Here is a 19251-nt window from a genome sequence, read left to right as displayed (position 1 = left end):
GAGGCAGAGCCTTCAGCTTTCAGGCTCCTCTCCTGTGGAACCAGCTCCCAATTCAGATCAGGGAGACAGACACCCTCTCTACTTTTAAGATTAGGCTTAAAACTTTCCTTTTTGCTAAAGCTTATAGTTAGGGCTGGATCAGGTGACCCTGAACCATCCCTTAGTTATGCTGCTATAGACTTAGACTGCTGGGGGTTCCCATGATGCACTGAGTGTTTCTTTCTCTTTTTGCTCTGTATGCACCACTCTGCATTTAATCATTAGTGATTGATCTCTGCTCCCCTCCACAGCATGTCTTTTTCCTGGTTCTCTCCCTCAGCCCCAACCAGTCCCAGCAGAAGACTGCCCCTCCCTGAGCCTGGTTCTGCTGGAGGTTTCTTCCTGTTAAAAGGGAGTTTTTCCTTCCCACTGTCGCCAAGTGCTTGCTCACAGGGGGTCGTTTTGACCATTGGGGTTTTTACGTAATTATTGTATGGCCTTGCCTTACAATATAAAGCGCCTTGGGGCAACTGTTTGTTGTGATTTGGCGCTATATAAATAAAATTGATTGATTGATTGATGACAAAATCTCCTTTAACAATGGAATGTGCTGGAAAAGTGCTATGTCCACCTTTTCTGCCATTTCTCTGGTAGTCAGACGACATCCCGGATCAACACAGCGTTCACTTTGGAAATGATCTGGTTGTTTCAGCCTGTCGATGGCCGCTCGAAGCGTGGCGCGCCCTCCACCGTTGTGCGGACGTCTTTAAACCGGTTGTACCGCTCCTTAATCTGTGTGATGCTCAGAGGATCGTCACCGAAAGCCATCTGAATAATCCGAATGGTTTCCACCTGGCTATTGCCCAGTTTGTGGCAAAATTTGATGTAGTCGTGCTGCTCCAGTCGTTCCGCCATTTCCTTGCAAAGAAAAAACGACGAGAGACTACACCCATCCTCACACAAAGTCTGCTTACAAACAAATGACGCAACCGACAGGCGTGAAAAAAATCACGCATGCGCACGAAGGTTCAAGGTTGGCTCATGCAAGCACACGTGATTCAAATCCATCAGGTTTTTGAAAAAAATAAAAAGGTTGGATACTTTTCTAACAGACCTCGTGCAGCTGTTTATCATCCAAATATCACGGACAAAGTGACAAGAAAAACCAAAACCACTTACTTATGGAAGGAAATATTGTCTCCCTTGTTCCTCCGTTTCTGGCTTTACCAACATGCACAGCTTTCCGGCATATTCCACCTGTTTCTTGAACTTCTATGCATGCAAATCACTAACTTGCCCGGAATTAAAATGGCGATCACGCCTCCTTACTGACAGTATTTACTTAATGGTTTTCATTATGCTGTTGTTCTTATTTTGAAAGTTCAATAAGTAGACTGATTAAACATGGTGCGAATGCCATGTGAAAGGCTAAAGTAAGATAATTTTATGTTTACTGAACAAGTAGCAGAATTTTTTTGTTTGTTTTGTATATTGTTCTGCAAGTCACTTTTAATTACAAATTTATCCGCACACCGCCTGAGTTTTCATTATCCTTCATTTGTTTGGCATTTTTTGTTGAAAATTTAGCAGGTGAACACTGAGTGTGTTTAAAACAATATTGTGGCGCTCTTAATTCATAATGTGAAGTAAAACAGAGCATGCCATGTAAAAGAAACAGTTTTTTTTATTATTTTTTTATTTTTGCTTAATAAACTGTACTATGTGGTCAAGACTATTTACGCGTATATTTAGTTTCTTTTGTCTGTATTAGCATATTTGATATTGGAGTAATCCAGAAGTAATTGAAAGTAATCAAATTACATTACTTTAATATTATGGTACTTGGATTACGTTACTGACTACATTTTTCAACAGGTAACTAGTAACTGTATCGGAATACATTTTTAAAGTAACCCTCCCAACCCTGCATGCCACATAGTCAAAGTATCATTGCCAAAGTTATCTTACAATACAAGTACTTCTCGTCACCTTAATCACCCTACAAAACTGATCATTTGATACAAAGTCATCCCACTGGTACCCAAGGTTCCTCCAAAGAGACATCATACCAAAGACATCCAGTCATCGCCACTGGTTAGGCTGCTTGTTAATATTAAAGTGTCAGAACTATTCCTCAAGAGTGTTATGGTTGACCCAGGAACTGACAGATAGGGCCCAGAATGCAGACACAAGCAGAAGACAGAACGTTTTTTACAGTTTATTTAGGTGAGATGTAGGCAGGCTTGGCTGGAGTGGTCCGACAGCGGAGGACAGGAACATCTGGGCAGGGCAGGCAGAGGAGTTGAATATGAGTGAAGCAAGGCAGATGGCAACTACGATTCTGGTGGATCAGGTGTGCAAGGTCTGAGACACAGAGAAAACAGGTCAACAGTTGTGATGAAGAAACCAAAGCTTTTGGAACTACTGAATCAATATGAAGCAACTGTGTTGAAATGGTTCAATGTTTCAAAGCATTTGATACAATTAAATATGGCGACATCTGCTGGCCAGTCTTTAACATAGCACTTGCATGGAATAATTAAGGACAAGCTGTCATGAAGTAGTAAGAGACTCATCTTTATATTATAATAGCCAAATGGCCTCTGTGTGCGTGCGTGCGTGCGTGCGTGCATTTGGTTTTGATCATGGAGAAACTGGGGAAAGCTGACATTTGAGACAACTAATATTTATGGAGAAATTAGAGACATTAGATAACAACAGTGAACAATGGACGTTGTGTTGCAATGCACCACGGGAGTTTGGGGATTTAGGGTTTTATTGTTATTGTAATGTTGTTATTGTGGATAATATTCATTTAAAGGTGCCTGAACAATTGCACAACTTTGATCTGCGCACTTCGATCCCACCCACCGTAATTATTTATAATGTTTATATTTTAATGGCTTGGTAAAACAGTTGCATGGTCATCCCTTCTTGTGAGTAGCTGTAAAAGTATATTTATAATTGATTTAACATCTCGTTATAATTGTTCAGACGAGCTGCGCTCTGATGGGGTGCACTGACGCAGTCACTCACACTCACACGCAGTGTCTTTGAGTTGTTTGTGCAATGTTCATGTGAAGTTCATGTAATTAATGCGTGATGGAGATTTTGATCATTTCAAAATTTTCTTTGTGCACTTGCACAACGCCGCGCAGAATTTACAATGGTTTACAATGAGTTTGAGACGAGTTTACTCTCGTGCACGGCAGATTGCATGAGAAGTGAGGATCAAAGTTGTGCAAGTGTCAGGGCACCTTAACAGTGTTGTTAGTGTTATTGATTTCGTGTGTGTTTGTAGTTCAATTGGTTTCGTAAGTTTAGTTTAAGTGTCATGTCAGCATTACCATGAGTGAGTTAAGTGTCATGGTCTCATTACCATGAGTGAGAACTGTAATGTTATTGTTGTCTTCTGAAACTGTCTCGGTTTGTGGGTGTATACAAATAAAAGCACTTGCTTGCGGCAGAATGCAGAAAAGACAAAAAGCTCTGTGTTCATGCATGTGTGCGTATTAGAGTGGTCCTCTACAATATGCCAAAAATAAAAATGTGACTTTCTTAAGGTGCATCCTGACAAAATTGTTCATCTTGATGAGAAAATGTTTTGTGCAAATTTTATTTCAATACAACTATTCAAAACCCTGCCGCATGCGGATTAATGAAAGTTCTCATGAAAGTTGAATATTTGTGATGTCACAAATCTTGCTCGTAGGCCCGCCCTTACAAATAGATTTTCAGTGAGTACAGAAAACTTTCTACTTCCTGCAAATAAATGTAAGCACAGTCTTCAAATGTCAAAATCTGCACATACATAATTCTGAACAGTGAAGTGAACATTCAGCTATGGGAACAAGAAAAAAAACACATTTTTGATTTTGTAATTTCAGCATTGATCATGAGGATTATTCCACAGACTCATTTTGAAACTTTCTATACTTTCAGGCATTTCTCAAACAAGAGCTGCGGACTTGCACAACCGATCCTGAAGACCTTCCCTCTCACTCAGCACAGACAGGGTAGAAGGAGAGCTTTTAACCCCTCCTGGTACAAAGTCTACACTTGGCTTGTGTATTCTTAATGCCAGGATATCACACATTGTTTTGTATGTAGGCATTTTCCACTCTCTTCTGCTCCTGACACAATGTTTACTTCAGGCACTGGATTTTCAAACTGGAAAACTGCAATGTACACATTTCTGCCAAGGCAAAGTACCATCTTCATGCCATGGTGGCATGGACAGAGTATAAGAGAGGTGTTGAGAACAGTACATCTTTACTCCAGGCAATATATAAACAATACCAAAAACTAGAAGCACTCAGAGAGTGCAAACCTCCACCAAGGCCATGGGGTCACTGATGCCATAACATCTACACGCCATGGAATCATTGAACCTAAAAAAGTCTAACAATGATGTTTGCTCAGTAGTAAAAAAAGTTTCATCTGCTGTGACTGGATAGCATGTCTCCTTAGCGCTTTGCATCACAGTTTATTGCAACTTGCATCTTTCCCAGAAGCTACTGTCATCTGAGCACTGATATTGATATTGTATGTGCTTATAGACAAAAACAAATAAGAGACCAAATTCAATTTATTATTTAACTAAACTGCAAATATATGAATTTTTTTTTTAACATTTATGAAACACTTCTCTAATCAAGGCCATAGGGTCACTGACCCTAAAGAGATTCCCTCCTTGGCACAGTGATCTATTCAACAATTCAGTGTTACAACCAAAACTATGATACATACAATGTCAAAATTCCCCCTATCCCGCAATGGTGAAGAATCCTTTAAAAAAATTCCTGGATCTGGATCATGATCCGGATCACCACTAAAATTGAATCACTTGTTCCTCTTGTCATTTCCAACCACTCCACAAAATTTCATCAAAATCCGTTCAAAACTTTTTGAGTTATCCTGCTGACAGACAGACAAACAAACAAACGCGAACGAAAACATAACCTCCTTGGCGGAGGTAAAAAGTGGATGGAAACTGTACAATCTAAGAAAAGCAATCATTTGAAGTATTGAAGACAGAGGTCGGTGGCAGCCTTCATTTTTGTCACTTTTGGGTGCCCCCACCCTCCCAGTTTAACCGTTGTTACTCCCTGTTCCCCCACCTGAAAATACTCTGGATCCGCCCCTGACCCAGAGACATAAAGCTCACTGTCAATATACAAGGGGTGGTTGAGAAGTTTTGAGCCTGACATATATTAACAATAACAACAACAAAAACAATAATTTATGTAGGTATTTAACATAACAATCAGTAATGAAAAAGCAATAATTATTTCAAAATATCAACACTCATATTAAAAGTTATTATTCCTCTTATTAGTATTATTTACCTTTTTCCCCTTTATTTTCATGTGCCACAAAAGTTAGCATCTGAAGATGGGCTAAAGATTTCTATTTGACAGCATGAGAGTAGAAGGGTTTGGGGGTATAAATATTTAAAATAATCACTGTTTTCGAGTCAGTGTGTTCTTTGAACAGAAGGATATTCCGTTTTAGGAAACACTACACTGTAAAAACGTTATCTGGCACATTAGTCTTTCTTGCCTCCAGCAACTGTTGTCAGATATCCAAAAGTAGCCAGCAGGAGTCACAAGACCACTATTTAATACATACTGGGGGAGAAAAGCCTAAAAGAAAGTGGAGAACGTCAAAGCGGAAGTGAGGACCTGAGCGGAGCAGCAGAGGTTCTTTTTTTGTTTGTTTTGTTCTTTTTTTTTTTTTTTTTTTGTGGAAGCCGGACACAGCGGGGGACAGAAAGAGTAAAGTTGCAGACTTTCTGAAGAGCTTGTGTGTGTGAGAGGAGAGAGATGGGACTCCCCGCTTTGGAGTTCAGCGACTCGTTCGTGGACAGTCCGGATTTTAGAGAACGAGTCAAATGTCACGAAATCGAGCTGGAGAGGACCAATAAGTTCATTAAAGAGCTGATTAAGGACGGGAACATGCTCATTATTGCGCTGAAGAGTGAGTATTCCCAACACACAAACATGAAAAACAGAGAGGTCTGCTTTTGGAGTTGATTTTATCCACTGGGTCGTAAAACATTGAAGGGCTTTTATTATTTATTATTATTTATTTTTTTTGGACTCTTCATGCATTTGTATGACGAGGATCATTTGAGTCTCATAAAGCGTCTGGGAGCATGAGTGCAGGAGTGGAATCTGCTGTGGCTTCGGATGCTATCAAGGCTTTTAATTCACTCAGACGTGTCGGCTTTAATGTGCTCGGAAGTTCCAGCTTCACTATCAAATCTCACAGTTTGGATGCTGCTGACGTCACAGAAAGCTGGGGCTCGTTATGAGAAAGAAAAGCTTTAAATGGGCAAATGTTTCTACCGTCTGACAAGTAGGCTACACAGTAAAGTGCTTGCAGTCCCATTTAAAATAGTGTTAAATTAACACGCTCACTGTGTTAAATCAGTTTGATCAGAGCAGACATTTCCATTTAGCATGCTAATAGTTTAATTACCGCTGTTTTGAATGGGATCACATGTGGTAAAGTGAGAATTTACACTTAAAAAAAAAATTACTTTAAAAATTTAGCTTAAAAAAAACTGACCACCATTTCCGGAAGGGCAATTTTGCAACTTATTTTATTTCAAATGGCATTGTGTTAGGGTTAGGATTAGAATAAGGGGTCTGGTTAAAAGTATAATATATGTAAAATGCTTAAAATGTTTGGAAATTTCTACTTCCAGACCACAGCCTTGTGCACTTCCCGGAGTCTTTACACAGTATTTGGGAATTGAAGTGGCTACGGGTACGTACATCCGTATCTTCTGCGGGACTGCTAAAGGTACAGACCGAGGTTCACTGAAGATACGGACAATGTACAGATGAGTTTTGAAGCCTTGGCGGACCTTTAGCCGCATATGGTACGGGTACGACCATATTTGCGCATTCTGATTGGTCGGTAAGACACCCTCTGTATCTTTAGAACGGTCTCTGTAGATACGGCCTTTGGAAATAGTTCAAATTCACAAAATATGCCGAACATGTGCACTGTCATGTCTGACAAGAAACATTGTTTTCATAGTTTTCTTTTTCATCAAATGTTGACATGTGAATTACTTATATTCAGTTAGTATGTAAAATTAACATTCTGAATCTAAAATTAAATTTCAAAAATAATTGATGCATTGTCTAATCTGGTTAACAGCAGTTCCTTACCATACCCGCATATTGGAATGCCACCCCCCCCCGCTCCCCCATCGAGCATCCGCCCACTGTCTTTTTTTAATGGAAGTTGATGAAATTCTCACTCTTAATTAATTTTTTATTCGAGTTGATTAAACACCCACCTTAAAATAAATTAATTTAGTGACCCTAACACGATAATAATGAGTTTTAACATTTTTGTTGTAACCTCCGTGTCTGACCTGTGATACATCATCCGTGTGCACTGGTAGTCATTGCATGTCAATGATGTCACTTTGACAGTTTGCAGTCTAAGAGTTGCATACAAAATGGAATATATCTGGCACTGCTTGGCACTGGCATCCACCCACCCTCTCTTCAGGTAGAATGTCATGCGGATTTCAACTTGTGATATGGGAAGAATTTGTTAATTGTCCCGTCCGATAGACTGCCAGCCTGTTCAGGGTTAAACCCACCTCTAGCCCAGTGACTGCTAGAATAAGCAGAATGAATGAACATGTCAGTTGTCATAGTGGGCCAAACCAAAGGAGTGCAGACTAAATGTGGCTGAAGGGCCAAGGTCGGCGTACATAGTTGCAGCGGCTCAGTGTTCTCAGTTTACCAGTACTTATCTTTTTGTGTGCTTTTTGTTTACTTTTTTGCGCACTAAATGCTCAATTAAAGTACGGACGAACCGAACTCCTTGAAATCGGGGCTCGACCCCACTACTCTGCTCCGGAAAATGAGGATTTTATTCCTCCGGAAATTCAACGCCAGTGGGACCACGACGGTGTGGTCACTGTCCCCCTGCTAAGTGTACCTCCTCAAGGTTCGGGGCACCTGCCTTCAGGTCAGGTGACATACAGGCCTACAGCCATGCCCAGAGGGATCTAAAAAGGGGGATCAGGGAGGCCAAACAGAGGTACAAGCAGCGCCTAGAAGGACACTTTGCCCACAACAACCCCCGCAGCATGTGGACTGCCATCAAAGCCATTATAGACTATAAGGGCAGCAGCTCACAGATCAGCCCTGACAGCACACTGCCTGACACTCTGAACCATTTCTTTGCACACTTTAACATGCAGAATATCAGAGCAGATCCCCAAACCACCTCAACAAGTGAAGATCCAGCACTTGTCCTGCAGCAACACCATGTGAGATCTGCTCTGAGGCACATCAAGACCTCTAAAGCGGCAGGACCTGCAGGCAGGCTGCACACTGCAGTCATGTGCTAACGGGAGTGTTCACCAATATCTTTAACCTGTCTTTGCAACAAGCTGCTGTCCCCGCTTGTCTTAAATCCACCACTATCATTCCTGTAGCAAAGAAGACATCCTTGACCTGCCTTAATGACTACCGCCCTGTTACCCTGTCCTCGGTGGTCATGAAGTGCTTTGAGAGGATCATCCTGTCCGACATCAGAGACATCCTGCAGATGTAGATAGACACCAGTTTGACCAGAGGAACAGATCTGCAGAGGATGCAGTCTCTGTTGCACTCCACTCAGCCCTGACCCACCTGGAACAACCAATTACATACACCCTGATGCTCTTCATAGACTTTGGCACTGCCTTAAATACAATAACCCCCAATAAACTGGTTCACAAACTCCAGGATCTTGGACTTACCACTTCACTCTGCACATGGATTATGGACTTTCTTACCTGTAGGCCGCAGAACAGCAGGATTGGAAGACATACATCCACCACCATCATACCGAACACTGGGGACAGAGCTGTGTGCTCAGCCCAGCCTTGTTCACCCTCTTTACTCAGGACTGCACCACCACCCACTCTTCTAACACTATGGTGAAATTTACTGATGACACCACCATAGTCAGACTTATTTGTGACAATGAGGAGGCTCTCTCTACAGAGAGGAGGTACAACATTTGACCCAGTGGTGTTCAGAAAATAACCTACTTCCAAACACCACCAAAACCAAGGAGGTCATTGTGGATTTCAGAAGGACCAGGAAGACCACCCCCGGGCCACTTCACATAAATGGTGAGATGGTGGAGGTGGTGGACAACATCAAATTCCTGGGACTCCACATCACCAAGGACCTCTCTTGGTCAGTTAACACTTCCCACCTGATGAAGAAGGCACAGCAAAGGCTCTTCTTCCTCAGGAAGCTGAAGCAGGCTGGCCTATCCCCTCAGCTCCTGGTGAACTAGAGCACTGTGGAGAGCATCCTCTGTCAGGGCATGACTGTATGGTATGCCAGCTGCACAGCAGAAAACAGAAAAGACTTAGCTCGGGTTGTGAGGACAGCCCAGAGGATTGTTGGAGCTGAGCTTCCTGTCCTGAATGCTGTGTATGTTGGACACCTGCAGAGGAGAGCCCCCAGGTCTCCACTGACCAAACAGTGCCCCCACTCTCATACTCACCAGCTTCAGCTACAGACTGAGCCACAGACTGTTGTTCCTTCTGGATTTTAAACAGCCATGGGCAGTGCATTTTATACATCTCAGTTTACACTGCAAATAATATGTCCAATGTCGTCTTATGCACCTTATTGCTCTTATATTTTATCTTTATTTATTCTGTTTTCATATTTAATAATTGCTGCTACTGACTGTCACCAACAAAGTTTCGTTGTTATTACAATGACCATAAAGACTCTCGTATCTCTCTTATCTCTTATGAACAGCAGATTTACCAGATTAAACATTAAGGAATAGGAATCGGTTCCCTCATATGTGGAACCTGCTTCATAACACTGTCAGAACTTAAACAGTAACAGTAAGACAACATCACTCTCAATGAGTGACTTAAAGTGAGTCACTCATTGACAGAGTACCACCTTGGCAAAAGTAATTTGAGAGACTTTTTACAATCTGAGGATTTACAATCTGAGCAATCCGAGTGGAGCAGCAGTGGCTGTATGGTTTAATGGCACAGCATTCTTTACAAACGACATGTGTCTTGTGAAGTTTTCCATCTTTTTTTAGAACAGCCAAAGTATCTCCAAACGCCTGATTTAAATATTTTAGGTGCGTCAAAAATCTCCAACCGCCTCCATTTTGTTGTGGTAGAAATGTGCTTTCTGGCTTCCGGCCATGTTCAAAACAAAATGCGAAGCAGGGATGGTGCATTCAATGTGCCTCGGAAAATAATTGATGCAAGCACGCAGCGAGCGATGCGGTCAGGATCGACGCACACTGACTGAATTGATACACTCGCATCGTGCACGTTTGTATCTACATACTGATTCGTATCGATTAATCTCCACATGCCAACCCTGTATATATTAAAAGTGAAGTGGACTCTGCGTATGTGTGCATGTGTGTACCTTCGATCACAGAGAAACTGGGGAGCGCTAACATTTGCTGTTTGGTATGCTTATGTGTTTTGGGTCAAGAATGAACACTGCAAAAACAGAAAGTTGATAGGCCTAATATTTTTTGGAGAAATTTGCAATATTAGCTAACAACAGTGAACAATGGATGCTGTGCTGCAATGCACCATGGGAGTTCCGGGTTTTAACCCTCAAGTGACGGTGTGGGGTCATTTACGACGCCAGGAATATATGTTTGTGAACCATTCCTCCAATTTGAATGGGAAAAAGGTTTCCTACTATGAATTTGTCAGTCTATTTGTCCTGCATGCCAAGAGTGAGGAAGAAAATAGCTCCATTGATGTAGATGAGTCAGCATCAGACAGTGAAGCTCATGCCTCTAACTGCCACGTTGTAATGCATATTGTCCTCAACAAAATGTCTCTTTTATGATGTATTGCTTTCATTATTGATGCAGAAAAAATGCAAGGAAATACAATGCAAAGAAATGAAGGTAACATGCATTTTACATGATGTAACAGACAAGTAATTGGTGTGTGTTTTTTTGTCTACTTTTCGGTAAAAAAAAAAATAGCAAATTCTGTACCTTACTACATTAGATGATGGACAACTATATTAGGGAGTGTAGTAAATATGAAGAACCCTAAAACAATTATTTATATAGACGTAATCCAATATAAAGTCATAAATGACCCCACTCTGTCATATTAGTCACTTAAATAACTGGTTAAATGTTGTTAATGTGGTTCCTGTTACTTTAACAGTGGTGTTACTCTTATTGATTTATTATGTTTTTGTAGTTCAATTGGCTTAGTCAGTTTAGTTAAGTGTCATTTTGCCATTACCATGTGTGAGAAGTGTAGTGCTTTTAAAGTCTTCTGCCACCATCACTGTTTGTGGGTGTGTAAAAATAAAAGCACCTGTTTGCAGCAGAATGTAGAAAAACAAAAAGCGCTAGCTCTGTTTTCATTCTTCCGTGCTGCTTGCCACATTATATTAAAAACAAAGTGGCCTCTGTGTATGTGTATGCGTGCATATGTGTATGTACCTTTGAACACAGAGAATCTGGCAAGCATTTGCCGTTTGGTTATGCTTATGTATTTTGGGTCATGGATGAATACTGCCAAAACGGCAAGTTGATAGGACTAATATTTTTGGAGAAATTACGGATATTATGTAACAACAGTGAACAACGGGTGTTGATAATTACATTCTGGACTCACATGCCATTCCAAATGATCATAGAAACTTTGCCTAATTTATTACCACCCTTGAAAAATGTCAGCTATCTATTTTATAAACACTACCCAATCTAGAACCCAAAGGTCTTTAATTGGATTACAGCTCTTGCCATTCATGTTGGATGAATTTACTCTGCAGCACATTTATTACTGATTTATTTTTACTCATTGTGTGATGTCTAATGTAATAATTGCCTTCTTTTTAATCGTGCAGTTGTTAAATAGAAACGTGGTTCAAAGTGCCTAGGCTTTTAGGTTCCTAATTTGTAAGAAAAATGTAAGTTAACCAATTCCATTTATTCTTCTAAACTTTCTGGATAGAGGGGTACATGCTGGTGTCCACTCTAGTGGCCTTTGCAGATCTATGCTCAAACACAAAGCAGATTGATCCCACCACCTGCAGAAAAGGGACAGAGGAACAGGCGCAGTGACTCACTGACGGCAGTGAGGAGAATCAAACAAAAAGGAGACGTTATTTTAAAATTTGATTTTTGAACATTTTGAATGTACAGGTTGGGCAGCACGGTGGATTAGTGGTTAGCACTGTTGCCTCACAGTGAGGAGGTCATGGGTTCGATTCCCACCTGTGGCCTTTCTGTGTGGAGTTTGTCTGTTCTTCCTGTGTTTGCGTGGGTTTCCCTCGGGTGCTCCGGCTTCCTCCCACATCCAAAGACATGCAGGTTAGGTGGACTGGAAAATTTAAATTGTCCATAGGTGTGCGTGTGGTTGTGAATGGGTTTGTCTGTCTATATGTGGCCCTGCGACAGACTGGCGTCCTCTCCAGGGTATATCCTGCCTCGTGGTTTATGACTGTTAAGATAGGCACTTGCTCCCCTGCAACCCTTAATTGGACTAAGCAGTTGAAGATGAGATGAGTGATGAGTAAAAATACATGACATCCCGCACATTTGAAAATGTGCATCACTCCCAGGATGCATATTTGAGAATGCTTGTCTTGGGGACAAGGTACATTTTATATATTGTGTCCAGCCTTGTTGATTTGGTATGACGTAAGCATTGACCTTGAATTGTACCGTTTCTAATGATCAGACGCATTTTCATGTGGTGTTGATGTGATATTTTCTTGAGGAAAATATCATTTTTAGGAAGATGTCATGTTGCGTAAATAGCGTCAGTGCATGGCTAAACCAGCATTTTGGTAAGAGAGCGCATGACAAGAGTAAGGGGGCGCAGCACCCCCGTCACCCGGTTTAGAAAAAAACCCTGCTGTTGTTGTCCAGTCAACACTACCAGTAAGATAAGCTTAGAAATAGTCAGATCCTGCTTTTCATTCTGGTTATTTCTTCAGCAACACGTAGCAGATGCTTGTAAGGTCTGTCCATATTGTCTGCACCTGAAAGTGTTCACATCTGGTCTAAATTATGGCTTTTTATTAATCCCACCACTTATTTAACACACTGAAGGTGCTAATTATCCCTTTGTGAGCAAGGTGCGAGAAACCTCAGCTTCAAGGCTCATAATGCTGTTAGATGTTGAATGTAATAGGTATGTTTGTGTAACACACGTGGGCTGGTAGCCATGCATTAGTACTTTTTTCTGAAAAGGCATTTGACAACATTTAAATGGTGGGGAAATTTGGGAAACGTGGAGCACTCAGAAAGCCAGCTGTTCTCACTTTTACTAAGTGCCTTATTGTCCCTTTGATCCAAGGCTCCCAGAAAATGGGTGGATGCCCAACCTCTGAGTAGAAATACAAGATTTATTGATTTACATCGGTTGCTGTCCCAGTATTGCCTCTTAAAATAACAGCCAAAATTCATTATGTTCTTTCTTAAAATGACTATATGGATATGGGTTACCATGTTGAGAGACTTGCCTCACACTATTGCCTCTGCCAATGAAGTTGGAGGAGGTTGTGTTTTGTTTGTTGGTCTGTTTTTTAATGTACAGTCTGGAGCTCACAATTTTTCAGATATCATTATTACATTTTTACTGAAGATTCATATCCTAATAAGCAATAAGTGATTCAATTTTTAAAGGTCAAGGGTCAAAGTCAGGAAAAATCTTGGAAATTTGGAAAAATCTCTATCGTTAACATTGAAAAATATTTCACAAATTCATAACATTGTCAAAAAAGATCAAATTTCTTTCATATTTGTGAGCATTATGTAGGATGGTATCCAGTATCGACTTGCAAAGTTTGATCAGGCTCTGACCCAGATTGTGGATTTTGTGGACATTAGAATTTAATATTGAAAAGCCCATTTGGTGTACATTTTGCATTATATCTCAGTCAAAAGCCCCTCAATCACTCTCATTTGTGACAATGAGATGCAAACTGGCACTCTCAGTGAATAGGCTAAGTTTGATCCACATCTGCTCCATATTGCGGATTTAGCAGATACTTGATATTAACACTGAAAAGCCCTTTTGATCTATATTTTGTATTTTATCTTATGAAAAGCCACTTCTAACAGGACTTTGACCTTGAAAACTTTGCTCTAGTATATTTGTCTGTTTGTGAACTGTATGGAGCCCACAGTTTTTCATATATCATTATGACATTTTTACTGAAGATTCATATCCTGATAGGCAAGAAGTGATTCAACTTTCAAGGTCAAAGTCAGGAAAATCTTGGAAAAATCCCTGTCTTTAACAATGAACAAATTTCCAAAAATTCATAACTCTTTCAAAAAAAACAAAAAAACATCAAATTTCTTACATATTTGAGAGTGTTATGTAGGCTGGTATCCTTTATCTATGGACAAAGTTTGATCTGGATCTGAACCAGATTAATGATATTGTGGCCATTTAAAGTTTTCTTTTATGCATTTTCCTCCATCACCAAAGTTGGATGGAGGTTCTAATTTTATGCCTGTTTGTCTATCTTCCAGTTATCAGTTGGAAACCAAGTGCCAAAAAGCAATGACAAATTGTGCATAGCAGAAATAACCAATATTCTCTGAAAATTACCTGAAAAAATTCAAAAACTGAAAAAGTAAAAAAAAAAAAAACAACAAAAAAAAAACCTGACAACACCACAAAAAAACTTTGATTCAAGTGCATGAACTAAATACATACTCCTGACATTTGATCACATCTGATTTAGCTTATGAGAAAAGCCACTTCTAACAGGAGTTTGACTTTGAAAATTTTATGGATTTGGAAACTGTTGTTGGCAGATGTTTGTGCTCTATCAATCAATTCAATCAATCAATTTTTTTATATAGCGCCAAATCACAACAAACAGTTGCCCCAAGGCGCTTTATATTGTAAGGCAAGGCCATACAATAATTATGTAAAACCCCAACGGTCAAAACGACCCCCTGTGAGCAAGCACTTGGCTACAGTGGGAAGGAAAAACTCCCTTTTAACAGGAAGAAACCTCCAGCAGAACCAGGCTCAGGGAGGGGCAGTCTTCTGCTGGGACTGGTTGGGGCTGAGGGAGAGAACCAGGAAAAAGACATGCTGTGGAGGGGAGCAGAGATCGATCACTAATGATTAAATGCAGAGTGGTGCATACAGAGCAAAAAGAGAAAGAAACAGTGCATCATGGGAACCCCCCAGCAGTTTACGTCTATAGCAGCATAACTAAGGGATGGTTCAGGGTCACCTGATCCAGCCCTAACTATAAGCTTTAGCAAAAAGGAAAGTTTTAAGCCTAATCTTAAAAGTAGAGAGGGTGTCTGTCTCCCTGATCTGAATTGGGAGCTGGTTCCACAGGAGAGGAGCCAGAAAGCTGAAGGCTCTGCCTCCCATTCTACTCTTACAAACCCTAGGAACTACAAGTAAGTCTGCAGTCTGAGAGCGAAGCGCTCTATTGGGGTGATATGGTACTACGAGGTCCCTAAGATAAGATGGGACCTGATTATTCAAAACCTTATAAGTAAGAAGAAGAATTTTAAATTCTATTCTAGAATTAACAGGAAGCCAATGAAGAGAGGCCAATATGGGTGAGATAGGCTCTCTCCTTCTAGTCCCCGTCAGTACTCTAGCTGCAGCATTTTGAATTAACTGAAGGCTTTTTAGGGAACTTTTAGGACAACCTGATAATAATGAATTACAATAGTCCAGCCTAGAGGAAATAAATGCATGAATTAGTTTTTCAGCATCACTCTGAGACAAGACCTTTCTGATTTTAGAGATATTGCGTAAATGCAAAAAAGCAGTCCTACATATTTGTTTAATATGCGCTTTGAATGACATATCCTGATCAAAAATGACTCCAAGATTTCTCACAGTATTACTAGAGGTCAGGGTAATGCCATCCAGAGTAAGGATCTGGTTAGACACCATGTTTCTAAGATTTGTGGGGCCAAGTACAATAACTTCAGTTTTATCTGAGTTTAAAAGCAGGAAATTAGAGGTCATCCATGTCTTTATGTCTGTAAGACAATCCTGCAGTTTAGCTAATTGGTGTGTGTCCTCTGGCTTCATGGATAGATAAAGCTGGGTATCATCTGCGTAACAATGAAAATTTAAGCAATACCGTCTAATAATACTGCCTAAGGGAAGCATGTATAAAGTGAATAAAATTGGTCCTAGCACAGAACCTTGTGGAACTCCATAATTAACTTTAGTCTGTGAAGAAGATTCCCCATTTACATGAACAAATTGTAATCTGTTAGACAAATATGATTCAAACCACAGCAGTGCAGTGCCTTTAATACCTATGGCATGCTCTAATCTCTGTAATAAAATTTTATGGTCAACAGTATCAAAAGCAGCACTGAGGTCCAACAGAACAAGCACAGAGACGAGTCCACTGTCCGAGGCCATAAGAAGATCATTTGTAACCTTCACTAATGCTGTTTCTGTACTATGATGAATTCTAAAACCTGACTGAAACTCTTCAAATAGACCATTCCTCTGCAGATGATCAGTTAGCTGTTTTACAACTACCCTTTCAAGAATTTTTGAGAGAAAAGGAAGGTTGGAGATTGGCCTATAATTAGCTAAGATAGCTGGGTCAAGTGATGGCTTTTTAAGTAATGGTTTAATTACTGCCACCTTAAAAGCCTGTGGTACATAGCCAACTAACAAAGATAGATTGATCATATTTAAGATCGAAGCATTAAATAATGGTAGGGCTTCCTTGAGCAGCCTGGTAGGAATGGGGTCTAATAAACATGTTGATGGTTTGGATGAAGTAACTAATGAAAATAACTCAGACAGAACAATCGGAGAGAAAGAGTCTAACCAAATACCGGCATCACTGAAAGCAGCCAAAGATAACGATACGTCTTTGGGATGGTTATGAGTAATTTTTTCTCTAATAGTTAAAATTTTGTTAGCAAAGAAAGTCATGAAGTCATTACTAGTTAAAGTTAATGGAATACTCAGCTCAATAGAGCTCTGACTCTTTGTCAGCCTGGCTACAGTGCTGAAAAGAAACCTGGGGTTGTTCTTATTTTCTTCAATTAGTGATGAGTAGAAAGATGTCCTAGCTTTACGGAGGGCTTTTTTATAGAGCAACAGACTCTTTTTCCAGGCTAAGTAAAGATCTTCTAAATTAGTGAGACGCCATTTCCTCTCCAACTTACGGGTTATCTGCTTTAAGCTGCGAGTTTGTGAGTTATACCACGGAGTCAGGCACTTCTGATTTAAAGCTCTCTTTTTCAGAGGAGCTACAGCATCCAAAGTTGTCTTCAATGAGGATGTAAAACTATTGACGAGATACTCTATCTCCCTTACAGAGTTTAGGTAGCTACTCTGCACTGTGTTGGTATATGGCATTAGAGAACATAAAGAAGGAATCATATCCTTAAACCTAGTTACAGCGCTTTCTGAAAGACTTCTAGTGTAATGAAACTTATTCCCCACTGCTGGGTAGTCCATCAGAGTAAATGTAAATGTTATTAAGAAATGATCAGACAGAAGGGAGTTTTCAGGGAATACTGTTAAGTCTTCTATTTCCATACCATAAGTCAGAACAAGATCTAAGATATGATTAAAGTGGTGGGTGGACTCATTTACTTTTTGAGCAAAGCCAATAGAGTCTAATAATAGATTAAATGCAGTGTTGAGGCTGTCATTCTCAGCAACTGTGTGGATGTTAAAATCGCCCACTATAATTATCTTATCTGAGCTAAGCACTAAGTCAGACAAAAGGTCTGAAAATTCACAGAGAAACTCACAGTAACGACCAGGTGGACGATAGATAATAACAAATAAAACTGGTTTTTGGGACTTCCAATTTGGATGGACAAGACTAAGAGACAAGCTTTCAAATGAATTAAAGCTCTGTCTGGGTTTTTGATTAATTAATAAGCTGGAATGGAAGATTGCTGCTAATCCTCCGCCTCGGCCCGTGCTACGAGCATTCTGACAGTTAGTGTGACTCGGGGGTGTTGACTCATTTAAACTAACATATTCATCCTGCTGTAACCAGGTTTCTGTTAGGCAGAATAAATCAATATGTTGATCAATTATTATATCATTTACCAACAGGGACTTAGAAGAGAGAGACCTAATGTTTAATAGACCACATTTAACTGTTTTAGTCTGTGGTGCAGTTGAAGGTGCTATATTATTTTTTCTTTTTTAATTTTTATGCTTAAATAGATTTTTGCTGGTTGTTGGTGGTCTGGGAGCAGGCACCGTCTCTACGGGGATGGGGTAATGAGGGGATGGCAGGGGGAGAGAAGCTGCAGAGAGGTGTGTAAGACTACAACTCTGCTTCCTGGTCCCAACCCTGGATAGTCACGTTTTGGAGGATTTAAGAAAATTGGCCAGATTTCTAGAAATGAGAGCTGCTCCATCCAAAGTGGGATGGATGCCGTCTCTCCTAACAAGACCAGGTTTTCCCCAGAAGCTCTATGAGTGCAGTGCTCTAGTTTTCATCTATACTACAGCTGCAACAGTAAGTCCCTTCGGCGGCTCCCTTGTTTGCACTCGGGGTCGCCACAGCAAATCCAAGGTGGATCTGCATGTTGAATTGGCACAAGTTTTACGCCGGATGCCCTTCCTGATGCAACTCCACATTACATGAAGAAATGTGACGGGTGGGATTTGAACCCAGAACCTTCTGAACTGAAACCAAGCGCATTAACCACTTGGCCACCACCCCTATACTACAGCTGCAACAAAGACTTCTTAAAAGTGCCTGTTACTTGCAAGTTTGACCTTGGTTGCATTTGACCTCTAATTGTGGCCCCCAAGGGGAGAGTCTTGGGAGCCTTGTGAAGGCAAAATAGGATTGGCCTGTACACCTGCGTCATAGGTCGTAGTCATCACCACGATGAGAGTGTGCTAAGATTGTGCAATACTGTTGACAGTGAGAAATCAGTTTTTCCCCAGATAATAGCTCAGGAAACACTGAACAGGCCAGATTTTTTTTTTTAAATGATGGCAACTAACCAGAATGCTAACAAATAAAAATATAAAGAAAAAAAAAACACCCATTAGTTTGGAAATCAGTAATAATTTTGACACAGTTCTGATCAGCGCTCCAGCACTGAGGCCATGATGATCAGATGGATGTGGACTGTTCAGCCATTCTGGGTTTTTTTGTTTTTCCTTCTCTGCTGCACTCCAAAAGTCCCACCTGGAGAGGCCCGGCAGCGCTGTGAGGATTCTTTTCTTTAACTTCTCCAGTGCTTTCAACACCATCCAGCCGC

The 19251-nt window shown here is 40.5% G+C and overlaps 1 protein-coding gene across 4 annotated transcripts in view; it reads left to right on the top strand.

Moving 5' to 3' along the window:
• The first annotated feature begins 5735 nt into the window (after window positions 1–5735).
• LOC117508672 (rho GTPase-activating protein 42) overlaps window positions 5736–19251 on the top strand; it is a 356336-nt gene continuing 342820 nt past the window's right edge. For 2 of the 4 annotated variants that reach the window (XM_034168483.1, XM_034168481.1), the window contains exon 1: window positions 5736–5958. In XM_034168483.1, coding sequence (XP_034024374.1) covers window positions 5805–5958 — 154 coding nt within the window. In that variant the 5' untranslated portion in view covers window positions 5736–5804. The remainder of the gene's footprint in view (window positions 5959–19251) is intronic. The other 2 variants (XM_034168484.1, XM_034168482.1) reach the window with 1 other exon arrangement.

Source organism: Thalassophryne amazonica, chromosome 4, assembly GCF_902500255.1.
Source record: "Thalassophryne amazonica chromosome 4, fThaAma1.1, whole genome shotgun sequence".
Lineage (NCBI taxonomy): Eukaryota > Metazoa > Chordata > Actinopteri > Batrachoidiformes > Batrachoididae > Thalassophryne > Thalassophryne amazonica.
The sequence above is the reverse complement of the archived record's forward strand: the minus strand, read 5'-3'. Positions and strand labels throughout refer to the sequence as shown.